The sequence below is a fragment of the Saimiri boliviensis genome, chromosome 12 (genome assembly GCF_048565385.1).
Source record: "Saimiri boliviensis isolate mSaiBol1 chromosome 12, mSaiBol1.pri, whole genome shotgun sequence".
NCBI lineage: Eukaryota > Metazoa > Chordata > Mammalia > Primates > Cebidae > Saimiri > Saimiri boliviensis.
This window is the reverse complement of record NC_133460.1, coordinates 39,007,258-39,025,085: the sequence shown is the minus strand read 5'-3', so window position 1 is coordinate 39,025,085 and position 17,828 is coordinate 39,007,258. Positions and strand designations below refer to the sequence as shown.

Here is a 17,828-nt window from a genome sequence, read left to right as displayed (position 1 = left end):
AGGCTGCATTTCTCATTGCCTGGACCTGGGCTAGAGGACAAGGTTACATTGACGTTAGCAGAGTACTCTGGCTGACTCATTTTGGTCACCTTTAGAAGCATGCTTTTATATTTGCTTCGTTAGTTTCCTATTGTTGTTTTGGGTGCAGGGGGCAAGGGAATTGGAGGGAGTGTTCAGTGTGACCCATTTTGTGTGTGTAGGCCAGCTTCCAGCAAGGATTGTAAATGATTCAAGAGTATAAGATCTTAAAAGAAGGGAGTTTGAGATGGCTGGCTACTGTTCCAGTTCTCCGTTCATTGCTAAACTTCTCCACTGAAAAGCTTCATTTATTTTTTCTCTTCTACTATGACCTTTATCTTTTTCAATCCAGTGGGTTTTCTTTTTTCCCCCTGTGTCTCTCATTACTTCTAGGTGACTTTGACACTTTGGAGCAGTGTAAGCCTGGGCAATTCTCCTGCGTGTCCTGTTCTTCTTGCCTTGCTTTTGTTTCTCCATAATACTTGGCATCTGGTGCACCACAGATAATCACTGGATTATTTATTTTTGTTCTCCTCCTTCCATGAGAATATAAGCTCCACAAGGGTAGGATATCCACTGCTTTATTCCCAACACCTGCAACAGTACCTAGCACATAGTTGGTGTTAAAAAAAATTTGTTGACTGAGTAGATGAAGTTATTTAACTACCCTTTCTCCTGTTAGGTCAAATAGATATAATAATGTTAGTCTTATATGGTGACCTTGACGATTAAATAAAATAATGTAAGTAAACTGCCTGGAAGACCCAGCCTAGGGTAGCAAGGCCTGGTGAATTAAAGTCATTCTTGGGTCTAGTTCTTTCCATCTCATTTATCCATCTATTGAAAAGATATGTATCGAGAAGGTGCTAGGTACTTTGCCTAGTGAATGTCTTAGCACATAATGAAGCAAAAAGTGATGCAGAATCTGCCCACATGACCTTACCCGTGATCACTGCACATCATTGTAATGATCACTCATGCTCTGCTGAACACAGAGTGTTCACCCAGTTCTAGGCGGACCCTGGCCAGACATTTTTACTTCTCTGTTTCAGCCTCTCCTCAAGCTTCAAATATCTAAATCTGAACTCATGAGTTGCCTCTCTTTATGCCTGGTGTCTCCCACATTACATGTTTTTTCTGGCTTAATTTAAAAAAAAAAAAAACCACCTGCCATTTTCCTTGTGACACAGGCTCAAAAGTTTGTAATAATTTTGATTACCCCATCTCTTTCACTTCATACTTTGAAGCCACATTCAAGACTTACTGATTGCTTTTATCCTTGAAAAAAGTCTTTAATCTGTCTCTACCTCTCCAGTTTCTCACCACCATTCTAATGTCAACTGCTGTGCCCTGATCCTTGATTTGCTGAAGTGGCTTCAAGGCTCAGTGTTCAATTGTTTTATTATCTTAACGTTTCGCTAAACTGTAAGTCTCCTTAAGGCATGCTGCCTCTGGTTGTCTATTATTGCTTCCCTAACACTGGTGCAGGCACATAGAAGACATTCAGGTGGTTAGTAAATTAAAGTACCTTTGCTGCTGTAGACTACAGTTCTCAAACTTGTTCTGGAGGTTTATCTAATGGTTAAGAGTAGTTTCCCTGGAAGATCATGTAAGTATATTCCATGTAGGCTCTTCTCTATATTTCACTAACATATACCATGTATTTTTAACAAAGTATATTTCTGCTTCCTTCCATGAATGTTTGCTACGTATTTGTTTTACCACCTGCTATCACTCATAAACAGGAAGCTGGCACCAAAGCCCTAGAGAAATTTGTATTTGAAGAGTATAAACCGGTAAATATTTTTTTCTGTTAGAGAATACCACTCTTCCATTTTCCTGGTGCTACTCTATAGAAATATAGTTTGAGAACTACTGAGAGTTACAAAGAAACGATGAGCCATTCAAAGTGTTAGATGTTACTGAGTAGGGTGGGTTAACCCCTGTCTCCAAGACTGCTTTTGCCTATTTAATGAGAAAGAGCTATTTTTTATTTTCTGATGCACTGAAATCTCTGTTTGTGGCTCAGGGGATTGATGGATGTAACATGCATGAGCCAGCAGTCTTCCTCCTCACCCTTTTTCCCCTTGAGCTGTCTATGCCTACCCTTGTGGTTGGGAGCCTTATCTCTCTCCCACCTAGGAGGGAAATGCTGGTTTGTTCAGGCATGGAGGACATTAGTCTGACCTTCACAATTTTCTTCTATTACCACCTCCTTAACTTTTCTCATTAGAAATTAATTGTTTGCACAGTAAGCGAAACTTGTAGAGTAAAAAATCTTTGCATTCTTAAGAATATTTTAAAGAAGTTAGGCTTCTGGCATTTAGGCTTCTGGCATTTCTAAATGTACATTTTGACACTGAGATATCAACCTTGTTGTCCTCTTAGAGGACATATATACTTTCTTCAGGATTAAACTTGGAGCAGAATACTAACTGTAAATAATTAGGTTCCCAAAGAAATCTTTTTATAAATGACTTGACACTGACTAAATCTCTTATTCATTAAGATAGCTGGCCTTTTTATAAGGATAATAACTATAAGTTAATATGTTTATTACATAATAGTATTCAGACTGTTGCAGAAAAACTTGAATGCTATTTAACAAATGACATTCGACCATAGAATTTGACAAATCATTATTTGGACCTAAGTATCTTCCAATAGTGGAGTTTTGGGTATTTTGTTTTTGTTTGTAAGATAAAGAAAGTTGACTTAAAACTTAAGTTCATTTTTCTTCTGTTGTCAGCTATGTAGTGGCAAAACCCAGCTTAGTCTATTTAGTGTTGCTACTACAGAATGCCCGAGGCTACGTAATTTATAAGGAAAAGCAATTTATTTGGCTCACAATAATGGTCACCGAAAAGGCCAAGATTGGGCAGCTGCGCCTGGTGTGGCCTTCAGGCTGCTCCCACCCATGGCAGAAAGCAAAGGGGTTAGCTTGAACAGAGATCAAATGGTGAGAGAGGAAGCAAGAGTGAAACCAAGGAAGCCAGACTCTTCAAAAAGCTGCTCTCTAGGGAACTAATGTCTTTCTTTCTAATGTGTTTCTTCCCCCTCCCTCCCTCCCTCCCTCCCTTCTTTTTATTTATTTTAAGTTCAGGGGTAAAAGTGCAGATTTGTTACATAGGTACAATTGTGTCATGGGAGTTTGTTGTACAGATTATTTCATCACCCAGGTATTAAACCTAGTACCCATTAGTTATTTTTTCCTCATCCTCTCCCTTCTCCCACCCTGCACCCTCTGAAAGGCCCCAGGATATGGTGTCCATGTGTTCTCGTCATTTAGCTCCACCCAAAACTATAAAACCCCGGAAGGCAACCTAAGAAATACCATTTAGGACATAGGCACAGGCAAAGATTTCATGACAATGATGCCAAAAGCAGTTGCAACAAAAGCAAAAATTGTCAAATAGGATCTAATTAAATGAAAGAGCTTCCGCACAGCAAAAGGACCTATCAATAGAGTAAACAGACAACTACAGAATAGCAGAAAATTTTTGCAAACTATGGATCCGACAAAGGTCTAATATCTAACATCTATAAGGAACTTAAACAAATTTACAAGAAAAAAGCAAGCAATGTCATAAAAAAGTAGGGAAAGGACATGAATAGACATTTTCAAAAGACAACATACATGGGGCTGACAAATGAAAAAAAGCCAACATCACTGATCATTACAGAAATGCAAATCAAAAAATTGGAACTAATTTATTTCTGAGTAAGAACTCACTTTCACATCTCTCCCCTGCCACAGGTCCCATGACCCAAACCATCCCTCTAGGCCCCACCTCCCAGCATTGCTACACTGGGAATCAAATTTCAACATGAGTCTTGATGGTTTACATCCAAATGATTGTACTGTGGTACCCAGCAATTATTATAACATTTATTGTGTAAGTTAAGAGATAGGATGAAATTTCCAAAAGCTGTCTTCAGTAGATAAATAGTATCATTCTGTAACAACTGTATCAGATGACATTCATTCAGTAAAAAAGACATCGAATATGTACTAGATGAGGTTTTAGCAGCATCAAAAATAAATATCATCAATACCTTCTTGGAGCTTATACTTTATTGTGGACATGCAAATAAGTGTAGAATTTCAATAGTAAGACGTGCTACGAAGAAAACATGCAGGACAGTGTGGTAGAGAGTGAGGGTGAGGGCTGCTTCTGGTCAGGGAGGCTTCCTCCTTAGGGAGGTGCCACTGAGCCGAGCTGATGCATACATGGGGATAAGAGTGAATTGTACGCAGATCCCAGGGGAGAGCAGGGACTATAAGCGTGAAGATTTGAACAGGGAGCAAGCACTACATGTTGAAGGAACAGAGAGAAGGCCAGGGTGGCTGGAGTGTGGTGAACAAGAGTGATAGTGGTAGGAGATGGGGCCAGGAAGGCTGGCAGGGTTCAAGTGCTATAATGTGCTGCAGGCCATTGTAAGGAGTCTGCATTTTATTCTGCAGGCAGTGGGACACCACCAAGGGTTTTTATCAGGGATACAGCCAGATTTGTAGCCACCAGCTTCACATGCATATCATTGAAAAGTTTCTTTTAAATGGAAATAATTTTTCTTTGTATCTTACAGAATAGACCAGAGGACTGCCATTTGGCCAAAGGATGCTTTTGAAACTCAGCAGGACTTAAATGAGGTAGGTGCAATTATTACTTGCTATATAACATGAATAAGCCAATCATGAGATTTCCTATTCTTTTTCACAGTACTAGGAATTCATTCTGATGAAAACAGTATTTTTGCTTTTAAGTGAACTTGTAATACTTAGAGTTCTTTGTTCATTTGGTAATGTTTTTCCTTGCTCCAGAGCAAACATATTTAAAATATTGCTTATGAGGAAGCTCACGACGCCTTGGCCCTAACCCAAGTCCAGCAGTCATTTTGTTACACGCTTTTCAGCTTTGCTTCAGGATTGTGTAACCATGGCTGTGACAGCATTTGTAAAATTTTCTCTTTATTCCATGTCTCTCTCTCTCTGTCTGTTTTTCCTAACAGCTTCTGCAGTATTTCAGTAACGTCATCATATTTACTGTTTATCCACTGAGAATGATAAAGTTTGGTGTTTGCAATATGGTTTTCTTAGCAGACTTTGAGACATGAAGCTGTATTTTCCAATCTAAATGATTTCCCACCAAACCGGACATCATAACATTAATTAGCTTGTTCTAGACTTTCTTTGGAATATGTAATTGAATTCTCCTATATGAAGTTAATATAATATAATTATGATATCTATTATTATGAATGCCTTTGCTTAAGACATTGGTTCAGAATACTCTGTCTGGCTCTTCTTGTCCTCATTGTAAATTAGTAGTGGGTGATATATAGTATGTCTGATTAGGGCCATAGCAAAGAGAATGAAAACACCTGATGATCAGATGCCAAAAGGAGAAATGATGGGCTCTAGGCAAATTGTTTATTTGACATTTTGAAGATGCAGCCCTCCCTCCTCTTCCTCTCCCACACCACAAAAGGATATTTAACTAAATGTAGGTGATTTTCTTTTTCTTTTCTTTCTTTTTAGTAGAACTTGGTAGAAACAAATAGCTAGAGGTAAACCAGCTTCTTGGTTAAGCCAAGGCAAATCGCTAAAGTTGTAACAAATATCCTAAAGGTAAGAACACAGAATTGCTATTTTTGTGTGTGTGCACACAGACTGGCTCCAAATTCTACGATCTTCCTCATGGTAATGAGTGAAAAAGAGTTTACGAGAAAAAGGCAAGAGCCTGAATCAGTGAACGCAGCTGTCTTCCCCACTGTGAACAAGCAAAATGCTAGTTGTAAAGGAACAAAGGTTTGTTTTGACATAAGTGACTGGAAAAATGAAGTGATTGTAAGAGTCAACTCACAATAACTTTCAAGTATTTGGGAGAAACTGTTTTTTGAGCTGCAAACCCATGAGAATGCCGAGATCACTTGAACATTCCCAAATTGCAGTTGTGAAAAGCTATATTTTAAAGTCTGCTTTTCTGTATTCCTTCACTACATTGTATTTGCAAATGACATGAAATGTGCCAGCTCGTTGCACTGGTCGCCTGTGCGTAAGAGTGCCGGATGGAGAGGTCCATCTGAAGCAGCAGGCAGTGCCGTATTTTAAACATGCACCCTTCCATGCAGAGGTGGTGCTGCTGATCCAGACCGGTTGAATACAGTATGTGCTGACAGTGGTTTTCTTCCAGTCAGAGAGTGAACTATATAGACTGACCCACATTCTTTCACGTAGTTTCCGTCATGGCCAAAATGCGTGATACGAGAAAAGAGCTTGGGGAAACTTGAAGAAGGTGCAGTGTGAATGGGACAGAGGCCATCCAGGAGGGTGGGTGTGTTCACACTCATGGATTGAAATGCCCTGCAGAGTGGGAATCTATTTAACTACATCATTCCTAGCAGTTTTCAACTTATTGAATACCAAGCTCTTTTATGGAAGAACCACCTAATAACATTTCTATAGGTGACAGAGTCCCTATGAAACACTAATGGAAAACATTGCTATAATATTTTTAATGGGAATAGAAAATACATACAGAAAAGTGCACAGATCATAAGTGTACAGCTGAATGAATTCTTAGAAAGTATACAACCAGAACATAAATCAAGAAACAATATGACCGGCATCTCAGATGCCTGTCTGTAATTCCTTCCAGTCACTATCCTCCTGTAAAGATAACTAGTATTTTTTAGTGTTTGATTCATGGATTACGTACTTTCTTTTGTATCTGGCTTCATCTGCTCCATATTGTGTTCATGAGGGCCATTCATGTTTGGTAGATAGTTGTAGTTTTCATTTGCCTTGCTGCAACTTATTGTATACTTGTTTCTGGTTGCTGACTATTAGAGCTGTTATCTATTGTACATATTTTTATTATTATGAGCTGTTCTGGCCTCTTTGTAGAGCTGGCTTTTTACAGAAGTATGCTTCTCATCTCTAACATGTAAGGTAGAATTTTCTGTTATGTTAGCTCTCTTCATTGCATTTTGTTCCTTTCTTTTGTTTATTCACCACCTCCCCTCGCACCCTTAGAAAGAACCTACCAGTTCCGTAACTGCACTCTCTTCCATACCAACTTGCAAGTCTAACATCAAAAAAGAGTTTCTTGAGCCTCATGAAAATCACGGTCCACAAGTGTTTTCAAGATGTTTCCATATGTTGTACGTAAGTAGTAATTACAAGATGCTGCATACATGCCTTATACATTCCTGGATTTTTACATCTGGTATTTCACTTCTATTTGTGCTTGTTTGTCCACTTGCTCTGTGACCAGCAGATAGTGCTCAGCCTGATTCCAGAGCTGGCAGTTGACTCAAGGTCCTTTCCACCTGGCACAGGGATGCGTGGTGCATGGTCTAACATATCTGCATATGTTGTGTCTGTGTGTGTTTCTCATACTTTCCTAGTGGGCTGAAGCACTCACTAACTTCCAGTTTTCACTTGGTATGAGTATAGATTTGACACCTGCCCATCTCATTTTTCTTCTGCCAGTCTAGAGCTCCCAGTTTTTGACTTTGAGTCTCTTGGTAGGAATTGCAATTTTTATTCCACATTTTTGATGTCTCTGAGACTAGGGTACAGGAATTTTTTCCAAAAAAAAAAACTGATTAAATCTCCCTACTGCCATCACCTGAGCTGTATGATTCTGCCTCTTTAAGACATAGATTATGGGGGTTAGGATCCTTTGAATCCTGACTGGAAAATATTCCTAGAGTTGAGATCTGTCAGTGTCTCATCTATCTTATCCTTGGTCTTAGTCTGCCAGTCAGTATAATTCATAAGCATTCAATAGATCAGAAAGGTACTTGAAAGATAAAATGAAGAAAAATGATTGTTTTTACTCTCTGCATGCTTGTAGATCACCTTTCTTGCTTTGATTTCAGTTAAGAAAAATAACATATTTATAAAGAAAACTAATAAATCTCCCCTTCTCTGAAAAAAAAATGCCATATTGGGTCCTCAAAGTACTGTTTCCAACTGCCAGACTATGTATGAAAGAGCACTACATCAATTTCTTTTAGCTTTTGTTTGTAAAATAAGGCAGGAAGTTTTGAACTGGGTTAACTCTAGGTGTCCTTTCAGATATTTTTTAAGTTTAATTACATTTTTAATTGACAAATAATAATTGTACATTTGTATTATTTATGGGATACAATGTGTTGTTTTGATACATGTATACATTATAGAATGAACAAATCAGAGTAATTTGCATATTCATCACCTTGAATATGTAGCAGTTCTTTGTGATGACATTTCAAATCCTCTCTTTCAGCTAATATACAATATATTATTATAACTATAGTCACCCTGTGGTGCAACAAAACACCAAAACTGATTTATCTTGTTTAACGGAAACTTTATAGCCGTTCACTAATGTCTCCCGTTTCCCTGTCCACCTTCTCCCCACCGGCCTCTGGTAACCCTGTTTTACTCTCTACTAAAAGTTTGACTTTTTAAGATTCCACTTATAAGTGAGATCATAGAGTATTGAGGCCTTTCCACTTTAACATTCATTGATTCTACCCTTTTTCCATTTCCCCAGTGCTTTCAGAATGTAGCCATAGCTTCCCATCAGGGATGGAAGGAGGAAAACCAAGTAACTCATGGTTAAGGCCTCCTCCTGGTCAACCCACCATCTGAAGCGTAGTTTGGGGAGTAAATAGTAAGTGGTGCAAGTGATATATATGGAAGTGATATATATGCTTAGCATAGTTATTTATCAGTTTCACATGAGAGAGAGGCCACATTATTGTAAGTGGAAGATTGTGGTCAACTGGGGATCCAAAGTGGTACAGCCGTCTTAAGGAGCAGGCTGAAGCTCTGGGTCACCATGGACCTTCTTCTTTATTATACTCAGCCAACCCAACTCCTGTGTCATCATCCTGCAGAAGGAAGTGGTCACCTCAAAAACTATTCATGGCATCTGTGCTCAGGAAAAACACTTTATTTTCTTATCTGATAGATACTTTGAAGGTATTCTGCATTTGCCTTTTGGATAAAACGATGTCAGTTGAGTGAATATGAGTTTGTTTTCATTTTACTTCTTACTTGGAATCTCAAGGCCATATAGGTATGGTCAGCCACAAGCCAGTTGACCTTGAAGGAGAAGCTTTGCTGACCTTACATGGCGTCTTTATTTCCTTTGTCTTTGAGGCTTATTGGCCATGAAACTGTCTTGTGCTGGCATTGACCGTCTCTATCGTTTATCCTCTCTAGGCCTAAGAAGGCAGCTTATAAATCTGAAAAAAAAAAAAAAAAAAAAAAAAAAACAATTTTGCCACGGGTTAATGGGTTTACCAAGAGAGACGTGTTGGGCACAAAGAAGCAGATGCTAAATCCTGGAATGGGAAAATGGATAAATGTGGCGTCAGTCTTTGCACAGCAATAAATGCTATATCTCCAATGGTGAGGATTTCAAGGTAGCTAAGACTTCTAGGTGGATATACTGACTTTTTTTTTTTTGTCCCCAGAATCAAACCACAGAGACAGCTGTCTGTCTCCCCCATGTATGTTTCCCCCATGGTAAGGAGTGTAAGTGGGATGACTCATTGTAGGAACATAGAAAAATCTAAAACCTGGCCGGGCATGGTGGCTCACACCTGTAATCCAAGCAGTTTGGAGGCCTCAACTCTGAGGTCGGGAGTTCAAGACCAGCCTGACCAACATGGTGAAACCCTGTCTTTAAAATAATAATAGTAATAGTAATAATAAAAAGAAAAATCTAAAACCTTAATAGAATTAGGAGGACAGAATAAGTTCAGTTGCAGGGAGCAAAAGAAAAGGGTAGAATCAATGAATGTTAAAATTGAAAAGCCTCAATCCTATATGATCTCCCTTATAAGTGGAATCTAAAAATAAGTCAAACTTTCAGAAGAGAGTAAAATAGGGTTACCAGAGGCCGGTGGGGAGGAGGTGGATGGGGAAAAGGGAGACATTAGTGAATGGTACAAAGTTTCAATTAGACAGGATAAATCAGTTTGGTGGTTTATTGTACCACAGGGTGACTATAGTTATAATAATATATTGTATATTAGCTGAACGAGGGGGATGGAGACTATGTTTAGAAGGTTTGAGATTCTGAAGTTTATGGCAACTTGCTGAGACAGCCAGGCATAGTTAAGGGGAAGGAACACTGGAATGAGGAATTATGAAGCCAGGCATTAGCATGATTGTCAGCCTGGACATTGAAGTAACTGAATATGTCAGGGGCCACTGATGGAGAGGAAGAAATCAATCCAGATGGAAGTCACAGTGTCCTGTAATAATATCCAGGTTATGGAATGAGAAAGGATGGTATTGTCTTTTGTAAGGGAGAAGAAATTGATAGATTCAACAGTGAGGGTTAAAAAAGGATGATAATCTATTCTTCCCAACTTGCTTCCCCATTTCTAACTCTGTGAGGTAGAGAGCAGGAAAGAGAAATGATTTTTGAGGGTGGAGAAATTTCAGTCACGTGATTACTTCATGAGGAATGTTAGCACTGTCACACTGGCTAAGCCATTTCACCTGGTAACTAGTAAAACATAAAACATCTGAAAGAGGCAAGCACAAGTTCTCTGATACTGCATTGTACTCCCTTTATGAGTGCTTAGCCCATTTATACCTGAGGTTACAATTTTTTAAATTTTTGCAATCGGACCTTGGCGATGACCTTGAGCAGGATATAAATAACTCCCACATGTTTAGCATTCCAATAATGGAACACTAGGCATAAATGGGTTAGAGTGCGAGGATAATAGCATCTCTTTAATGGAAAGAATATTAATATAACTCTATTCTGAAGACTCAATTATGAGCGTTCTTGGTATTTATAGAATAGTGTAGGAATATTTTTGCTGTTAATTGAGCCTACAGGGCATTTTAAAGGTGTATTCTGCCTCTGTTGCTGCTTTAACTTAGTATTGACTTTATAAAAAAATAGCCAGGAGATTTCCAGGTTTGTGTGTGGTATCATTACTCTCATTGGTTATTGAGGAACCAGAGGAAGAGGAGATGCTTAAAATGAGCATGGATTCAGACTTGTGCTGTGCTATATTCCAACTGTTGTTCTGCCCTAAGAGGACAAATTCCTTACAAATGCCATTAGAATCTAGAGGAAAAGACTATCTTGTAATAAAATCCTAGCAAATGTAATAAATTACTAGCATGCAACAGATGTTCAATAATGACCTAATATCAGCATTAAGAAGTTTAACCTTGGGCCAGGTGCAGTGGCTCACACCTGTAATACCAGCAGTTTGGGAGGTAGATCTCAAGGTCAGGGGTTTGAGATCCACCTGAGGCAGGTGGATCTCAAGGTCAGGGATTTGAGACCAGGGTGGCCAACATAGTGAAACCCTGTCTCTACTAAAAGTACAAAAAATTAACAGGCGTGGTGGTGGGCTGTAACCCCAGCTACATGGGAGGCTGAGGCAGGAGAATCTTTTGAACCTGGGTGGTGGAAGTCACAGATTTCTTAGATCACACCACTGCAGGCAATAGTGCCAGACTCCATCTCAAAAAAAAAAAAAAAAAAAAAAGCTTAACCTTGGATCTGTAATTGCAGTCTTACAGTCTTATTCTACAAAGGAGACACATATTTTTATTTAGCTCGGTGTGGAAGAGATGATTTGTTAACCTGAAATCAATATGAAAAATTAATCTTTCATCATATACTACTGTTAACTCTTATCTATTCAATTATGCTGGTCATAATAACTCAACTTTAGCCTCAATGTCAAAGATATCTATGAAGAATCCTTGAATATGTTAATTTTGTTAAAAGTAGGACAATTTGTACTTGTGCAGTGTCCCTCTTTGAGTCGGTATACCTGTGTCTGTGACTTTGTGTATCTCCATGTGGAGGACTGGAGTGTGTTTTTATCGGCATCCGCAGTTTATCATATAGATATTTTGGCATAAAGCCATATCAGGCCTCAAGATGGTACTTACTGTTGTGTTCAAGATGTGTTTCATCCTCAAAATTGTGTTAATTTCATGAAAATGATCTAGAAAGAGGCTTCTTCTGCCTTTAACATTCCTGAGGTGACAGAATGGTATTATTTCTGTAGGAATAGGCAGCTGTATTTTTCTATTCAACTCTGCAAACCCAGTCTGTAGGGTTAGGCCTTAGCTCAGGATTGATTGAGGAATTTTTTAAAAAAGTATTCTGGATTCTTTCCATGTGACCGAAAGTCAATTCAATCTGGTTTTAATAAGAACAGGATCTTAGTGACATATAGCTGAAAATTTAGGATCAGGATACGCCCTATGCATGGCTAGGTCCCGGAATTGAACACTCATCATGGAGATGGCATCTATTCCTATCTCTTGGGTCTTCTTTTTCTATATTGGCTTCATCTTTAGGTCAGCCCATCTCTAGGGACAAATTATTTAGTCAGTAATTCCAGTGTATATTAGTTTTCTATTAATGGGTAGTGGCTTCACACATTTATTTATTAGCTCACAGTTATGCAGGTCAGAAATCTGGATGGACTCAACTGGGTTTTCTGCTTAGGGTTTCATGAAATTGAAATCTAGGCACTGGCTGAGGTAGTTTCCTATCTGGAGGTTCTGGAGAAGAGTCTACATTCCAGCTGCTTCAGGTTGCTGCCTGAATTTAGTTCCTTGTAGTTGTGCAACCGTGTGTCTTGCTTCCTTGCTGGGTGTCAGTTGGAGGCAGCTCTCAGCTTCTAGAGGCTGTCACATTCCCCCTCCTCACCCTTTATCTTGGAGCCAGAAACAGTGTGGCAAATCCTTCTTGTGTTTTTGAATTTCTCTGATGTTGTCTGATGTTTCAACTGGAAGAAACTGCATGTTAAAGGGCACCCCTGATTGGTCCAGGCTCAGCCAAGTAATCTGTATCTTTGGTCAGCTGAGTTAAAACTTGAATTACATTTGCAAGTCCCTTGATAGAAGTATCTAGATTAGTGCTTGATGTGTGATCAGGGTATAAGAATCTTGGAGGCCACCTTTAGGATTCTGCCTGCCACACAGTGAAATAATAGTCTCTCCTTCCTGATAGTCTCTCTAAAAAGTCCCATACTTGAGTCTCATTTATCTGGCCTGGGGCGCGTGCCCATTTCTGAACCAGTCACTGTGATGTTAGTGTGTGGAATAAGCTGATTTGTTAGCCTTGGGCAATGTTTCCCACTTAGGGTCTAGGAGTGCTGTTCTCAGAAGATGAGTAATTAGATGCTGGGCTACATAATGTTGGTCTCTGGAAGCATGATCTCCAAGGTAATTTTCCTCTCTGCTGGACCCCTGCAGGATGCCACTTGGCATTTTGCTGAGTTGAGGTAGAGTCACCTTCCTCCCCTACTAAGGCTATGATTCATTTACTTTTAGACAACTTTTGTTATCAGTGTCAATGAAGACATCCTGTAGCCAACATGGTCATGGTGTGAATCCTAGTTCTCATTCCCAGTTGAATGAACTGCATGGCAAAAAAGCTCTAAACTGCTTCCAGGCCTGGTCTATTCTGCCCCATTGTTCAGATGCAACTATACAGCCTTCCTTCTTATTTCCAGGGAAACCAGGTCTGTGGGCCTGGCCTCATCTGCAGGGGAATCCTTAGTGTGGTGTTGGCAGAAAGAGTGGAAGCCATGCCAGCAGCTGCCTCCATTTTTCCTTGTCTGGGAATTGCCTTGGAGAAGCATCAGAGGTGTAGGGCTGAGCAGAGGCATTGACGCAGGACTTGCCTAGTTGACTTGCCTGTGCTGCCTTTTGCCTGCCATCCTACCCATCTCCCCAGCTCCCCTGCAGCTTTGTCCCATTTGCTCCTCCTCTTCTCTGGCATGACATCTCGATCCTTTTCCTTGTTGCTCACTCTTTCATGTATTCCTCTTCATGCTACTAATTTCCTACTCGCTCATGGAAGGCTGGAAGGAACTGTATCCAGCTCGGTGGTTCCCAGGGGCCAGCCTGTGCTGTAGTTTTTATTGCTTTTTGGCAAAAATATAAATATAAGAGCAATGAATGTAGTGAGTTCTTTTTTAATAGAGTCTATGAACAACTCTTTCACTTAGAAATTGTTCTTCAGATTTTTGTTTTGTAAGGAAATGAAAGGGAGGAGATTTGTTTGATTTCTTTCCAATGTTCTCACTTGGTGAAATATAAAGTTGACAGCTTTCGTAAATATATTCTGCTCCCCCTACTCCTGCTAACATAATATTACTACTGATTCGAAGACCAGATTTTTCCTGAGAGCTGTGACCTGTGAAATGTTTTCTTCTAAGGGGTAATTCTTTCTCTCAACAGGATTTATTGAGAAGCAAATATGTACCTAGCTTTGGGTCTGGTACAGGGGTGAGGTGCAGGAGCTGTAGTACAAGAATGGACTTTGTCGTCCTCACTTTCCAGAGGTTTATAGGGACATGCATCAAATCTGGACATCTGGCCTTCCTAGCATTGGCACATATTGTCCTTTTTAGGACATTTTTGGCCTTCTAAAGGTTACAAAACTCAAGTTTGTAGAAAGATAAAAGCTGAATTTTCTTTTTTTTAAAAAAAATTAGTATTTGACAACCTAAGTATCTATCAACAAACAAATGGATAAAGAAAATATGGTGCTTATATGCAACAGAATATTATCCAGTCAAAAAAATAATGAAATCTTGTCATTCACAACAGCATGGATGAGCCTAGAGAAAATTAAGTGGGAAAAGCCAGACACGGAAAGATAAACACTGCATGTTCTCACTCATGTCTGAATGCTAAAAAAAGTTGATTTCATAGCAGTAGGGAGTAGAATAGTGGTTACTAGATGCTGGGAAGGGTAAGAGGGAGAGAGAGATAGGGAGGGATTGGTCAAAGGATATAAAATCATAGCTAGATAAGAGGAATAAGTTCTAGTATTCTACAGCACTGTAGTGTGACTCTCATCAACAATAATTTATTATGGATTTTCAAATAGCTAGGAGAGAAGATTTTGAATGGTCCTAACACAAGCAAATGATAAATATTTAAGGTGATGAATAACCTCATTATTGTGACCACTATATATTGTATGAAAGCTCACCATATACCCCATAAATATGTATAATTATTATCAGTCAATTCTAAATTTAAATATGTATCTTAAAAATTAGTATTTGAGGAAATGGCTAATGCTTTCCAATGTGACCTGCCATCTTTAAAGGCATAGATATATAAGTTATTTCATATGGCATGTGATTTTATGATTTTCAATGGACACTTACTGATTTCTAATATTCGTTGAATTTTAGAAATTGAAGGAGTTAAGGTAGTATCATCAGAAAAGCAGAGGGCTTATGGGCCAGCATCATTGGGTGGTTTACCCAGTGATACTGAATGAGCCAGATTAAGAACCCACTGGGCCATCTCCTCTGCTCCCATCTGACTAAGTTTAGTTTTAAAGGCGAATGTTTTCCATGGCTAAAAGAAATGGAAACAAAGCCACAAAGAAGCAACCACATGGGCTACAACCCAGACTAGCTTTGGACTTCAGCCTTTGGGATTTAATTAATGTTCTGGGGAAAATATGACTAGTTAGGTGCCTACTCATCATACGACCTGTGCTTTTGGATAGTTTAAGTACTAGTAACTCCATTGAGAAACTATTGAAGTTCATTGCGTGAGTTGTAAATGAGACACATTGTATTTTCAGAAAAATCAGTCTTAATATCTAGAAAAGCTCAGAATTGTGCTTTAAAATGTGAGTTTATGAAACAGTATTATTCTCTCCCAAATATCTTGCTCTTATTGTTTATTTAATAAAGTGATATAACAAGGATATGACAATGAGTTGAAATCAAGTATAGGCTTCCCCCTTCCCAGGTTGAAGTCGTTTAACTGAAAGGAAATGTGGGTTTTGTTATTGTGTATTGTGGCTGGGTTGTCCTTGTTTAAAAAGAATTGCTGATAGGATCCGAATAAGACCTGGATCTTCTTGTAAACAGAAGGCTCCTTAAAGTGAATAGCTTGTTCTCTTACACTGAATTTCTCCTTTGGAAGGTGTAGGGGAGTGCGGGCTGAGCTCCTGAACAGAGGGAAGCTGGGGCAGGCTGAGCTGAGGTGCGCTGTGCTGCAAACCATGCTCAGACAAAAGTGACACTGTCCCCCAAGGGATTCGCTGAAAGTCCAATGTCTTTACTTTAAGGGAAGGATACATTTGGCTTTTCTTTGTAATGATCAACATTGAGAGAGGTCCCACTTTGTTGGCAAGAGCATTCAGAAGGTCAGGAAGCAACACCTTCTTGGTTCTGAGCACTTCACACTTCATACTTCCTGGTGAGGGTTGGGGCAGCTCTCAAGGGAAGGGAAGGATAAGAAAGCAATGAGGGAGTCAGAGAGCTGGGGTTCAGAGGAAAGCTTTTGGCCTGGGGCAAGTGAAGCTAAGTGGGCAACTGAGACATTTATAGTGTGTCAAGGCCCCAGGGAATAGGGACCTTGGACTTCCTGTGTTGAAAGACCCTGCCTCAGACCTACTGAATCAGAATCTCTGGAGTGGGCACTTCCTGGGAGCACACATCTTTTGTAACTCTCCTGTGATTTTTAAGCACTTTAAGATTTCTAAACCAGGGCAGCAGGAGGGCTCAGTATTGGATACTCAGAGACCCCTTGCTCCCCACCCCTGCAAATACTGGCTAAAGGACCCAGATAAACAAAACTCAGATACAATGGAGGCTTTTTATTGATTGGCTCCTTTCTACACATTGCGCTAGGATGCAGCAGTAAGCAATGGAGGCACCATGTTAGCTCTTATGGAGCTGAAAAGAGCCAATAAGCAAGTAGACAAAATCACATATTGTGGCGAGCCTTGGGAAGGAAATAAACAAGATGCTAAAAGAGACACTAGGGGCCCCCTGCTGAGAAAAGATAATCAGAGGCTCAATAATTTGATGGGATTTTGACCGTGAAACAACTAGAGCTGAGAAGGGCCTGGAGGGAGGGGGCAGAGAGCAGGTGAATCAGCAGATGGAAAGGAAGGGTGTTGTATGTATGTGGGTGGGAATATATTTGGGAAACATGGAAATTCAGGGAAGAAGAGCAGTGTGTAGAAATGGAGACGTTTGGAGACCTAGTCTTGTCCCCAGTTTTGAGCCGATTTCCAAATTGATTTGCTTCATATCATCATAGGGAATCTATATGCAATTCATGGATAGATAAAAGGATGGGAGAGGAGGACTAAACTCCTTCATACGAACTAAATGTAAGCTGTGCCTGCTCAACAGCAACTGGTGAATTGCAGACAAAGGCACCCTAAAATAGTATTTAACCATCCAGCCTGTGTGGGTGTTCTCTATTTCAACCCAACTAAAGTGGGACCTGAGTAATTGTAGAGGAGAGAAAATGAGTAGAGTATTTTCTAAAACAAGTAGCATATTCTCCATTATGTAAAAGAGAAAAGTTAGCTTTTTAAAGAAAACCACACCTACGTTTCACAGACTTCTCTCTGGTTTCTTTCTTAACCAGATGGAATAGTTGGAGCAGCAGAGGGGGTAATTGTTCTTTACAGGGTCTGTTAACCCTTACTCAATTTTCCTGCAGATTCTAGACATTCGTTTGAGGAGACTTTGGATATAAGCCAGGAAAAGCACAAGCAGGCTGGTCCTGAGTGATGGGCTCGGGGAGGTGGCCTGGTAGGGGTGGAAGTCCTGTCAGAGAGGGCTGAGTTGAGGTGGCGCTTTACTAGGACCTGGAATGAAGGGTCCTTCATCTTTCTGCAGAGGGAAAAGCATGTTCCAGCATTAAAGGTCACTAAGGCGAGCTGATGGAAGTGTAATGGGTGGTTAGCCACTCTCTCCCTGGGCTTGCTGTTTCTTTCCTCCAAAGCCCATGACAATCACTGTCATGACTGGTTGAT

General features: G+C 39.8%; 1 protein-coding gene across 6 annotated transcripts in view; it reads left to right on the top strand.

The window, feature by feature from the left end:
* Positions 1 to 17,828, top strand: part of FAM13C (family with sequence similarity 13 member C) — a 121,060-nt gene that overhangs the window by 52,150 nt on the left and 51,082 nt on the right. For 3 of the 6 annotated variants that reach the window (XM_010339342.3, XM_010339340.3, XM_010339339.3), the window contains 2 exons: positions 4,606 to 4,669; positions 7,055 to 7,186. In XM_010339342.3, the coding sequence (XP_010337644.1) occupies positions 4,606 to 4,669; positions 7,055 to 7,186 (196 nt within the window). The remainder of the gene's footprint in view (positions 1 to 4,605; positions 4,670 to 7,054; positions 7,187 to 17,828) is intronic. The other 3 variants (XM_010339343.3, XM_010339341.3, XM_003928703.4) reach the window with 1 other exon arrangement.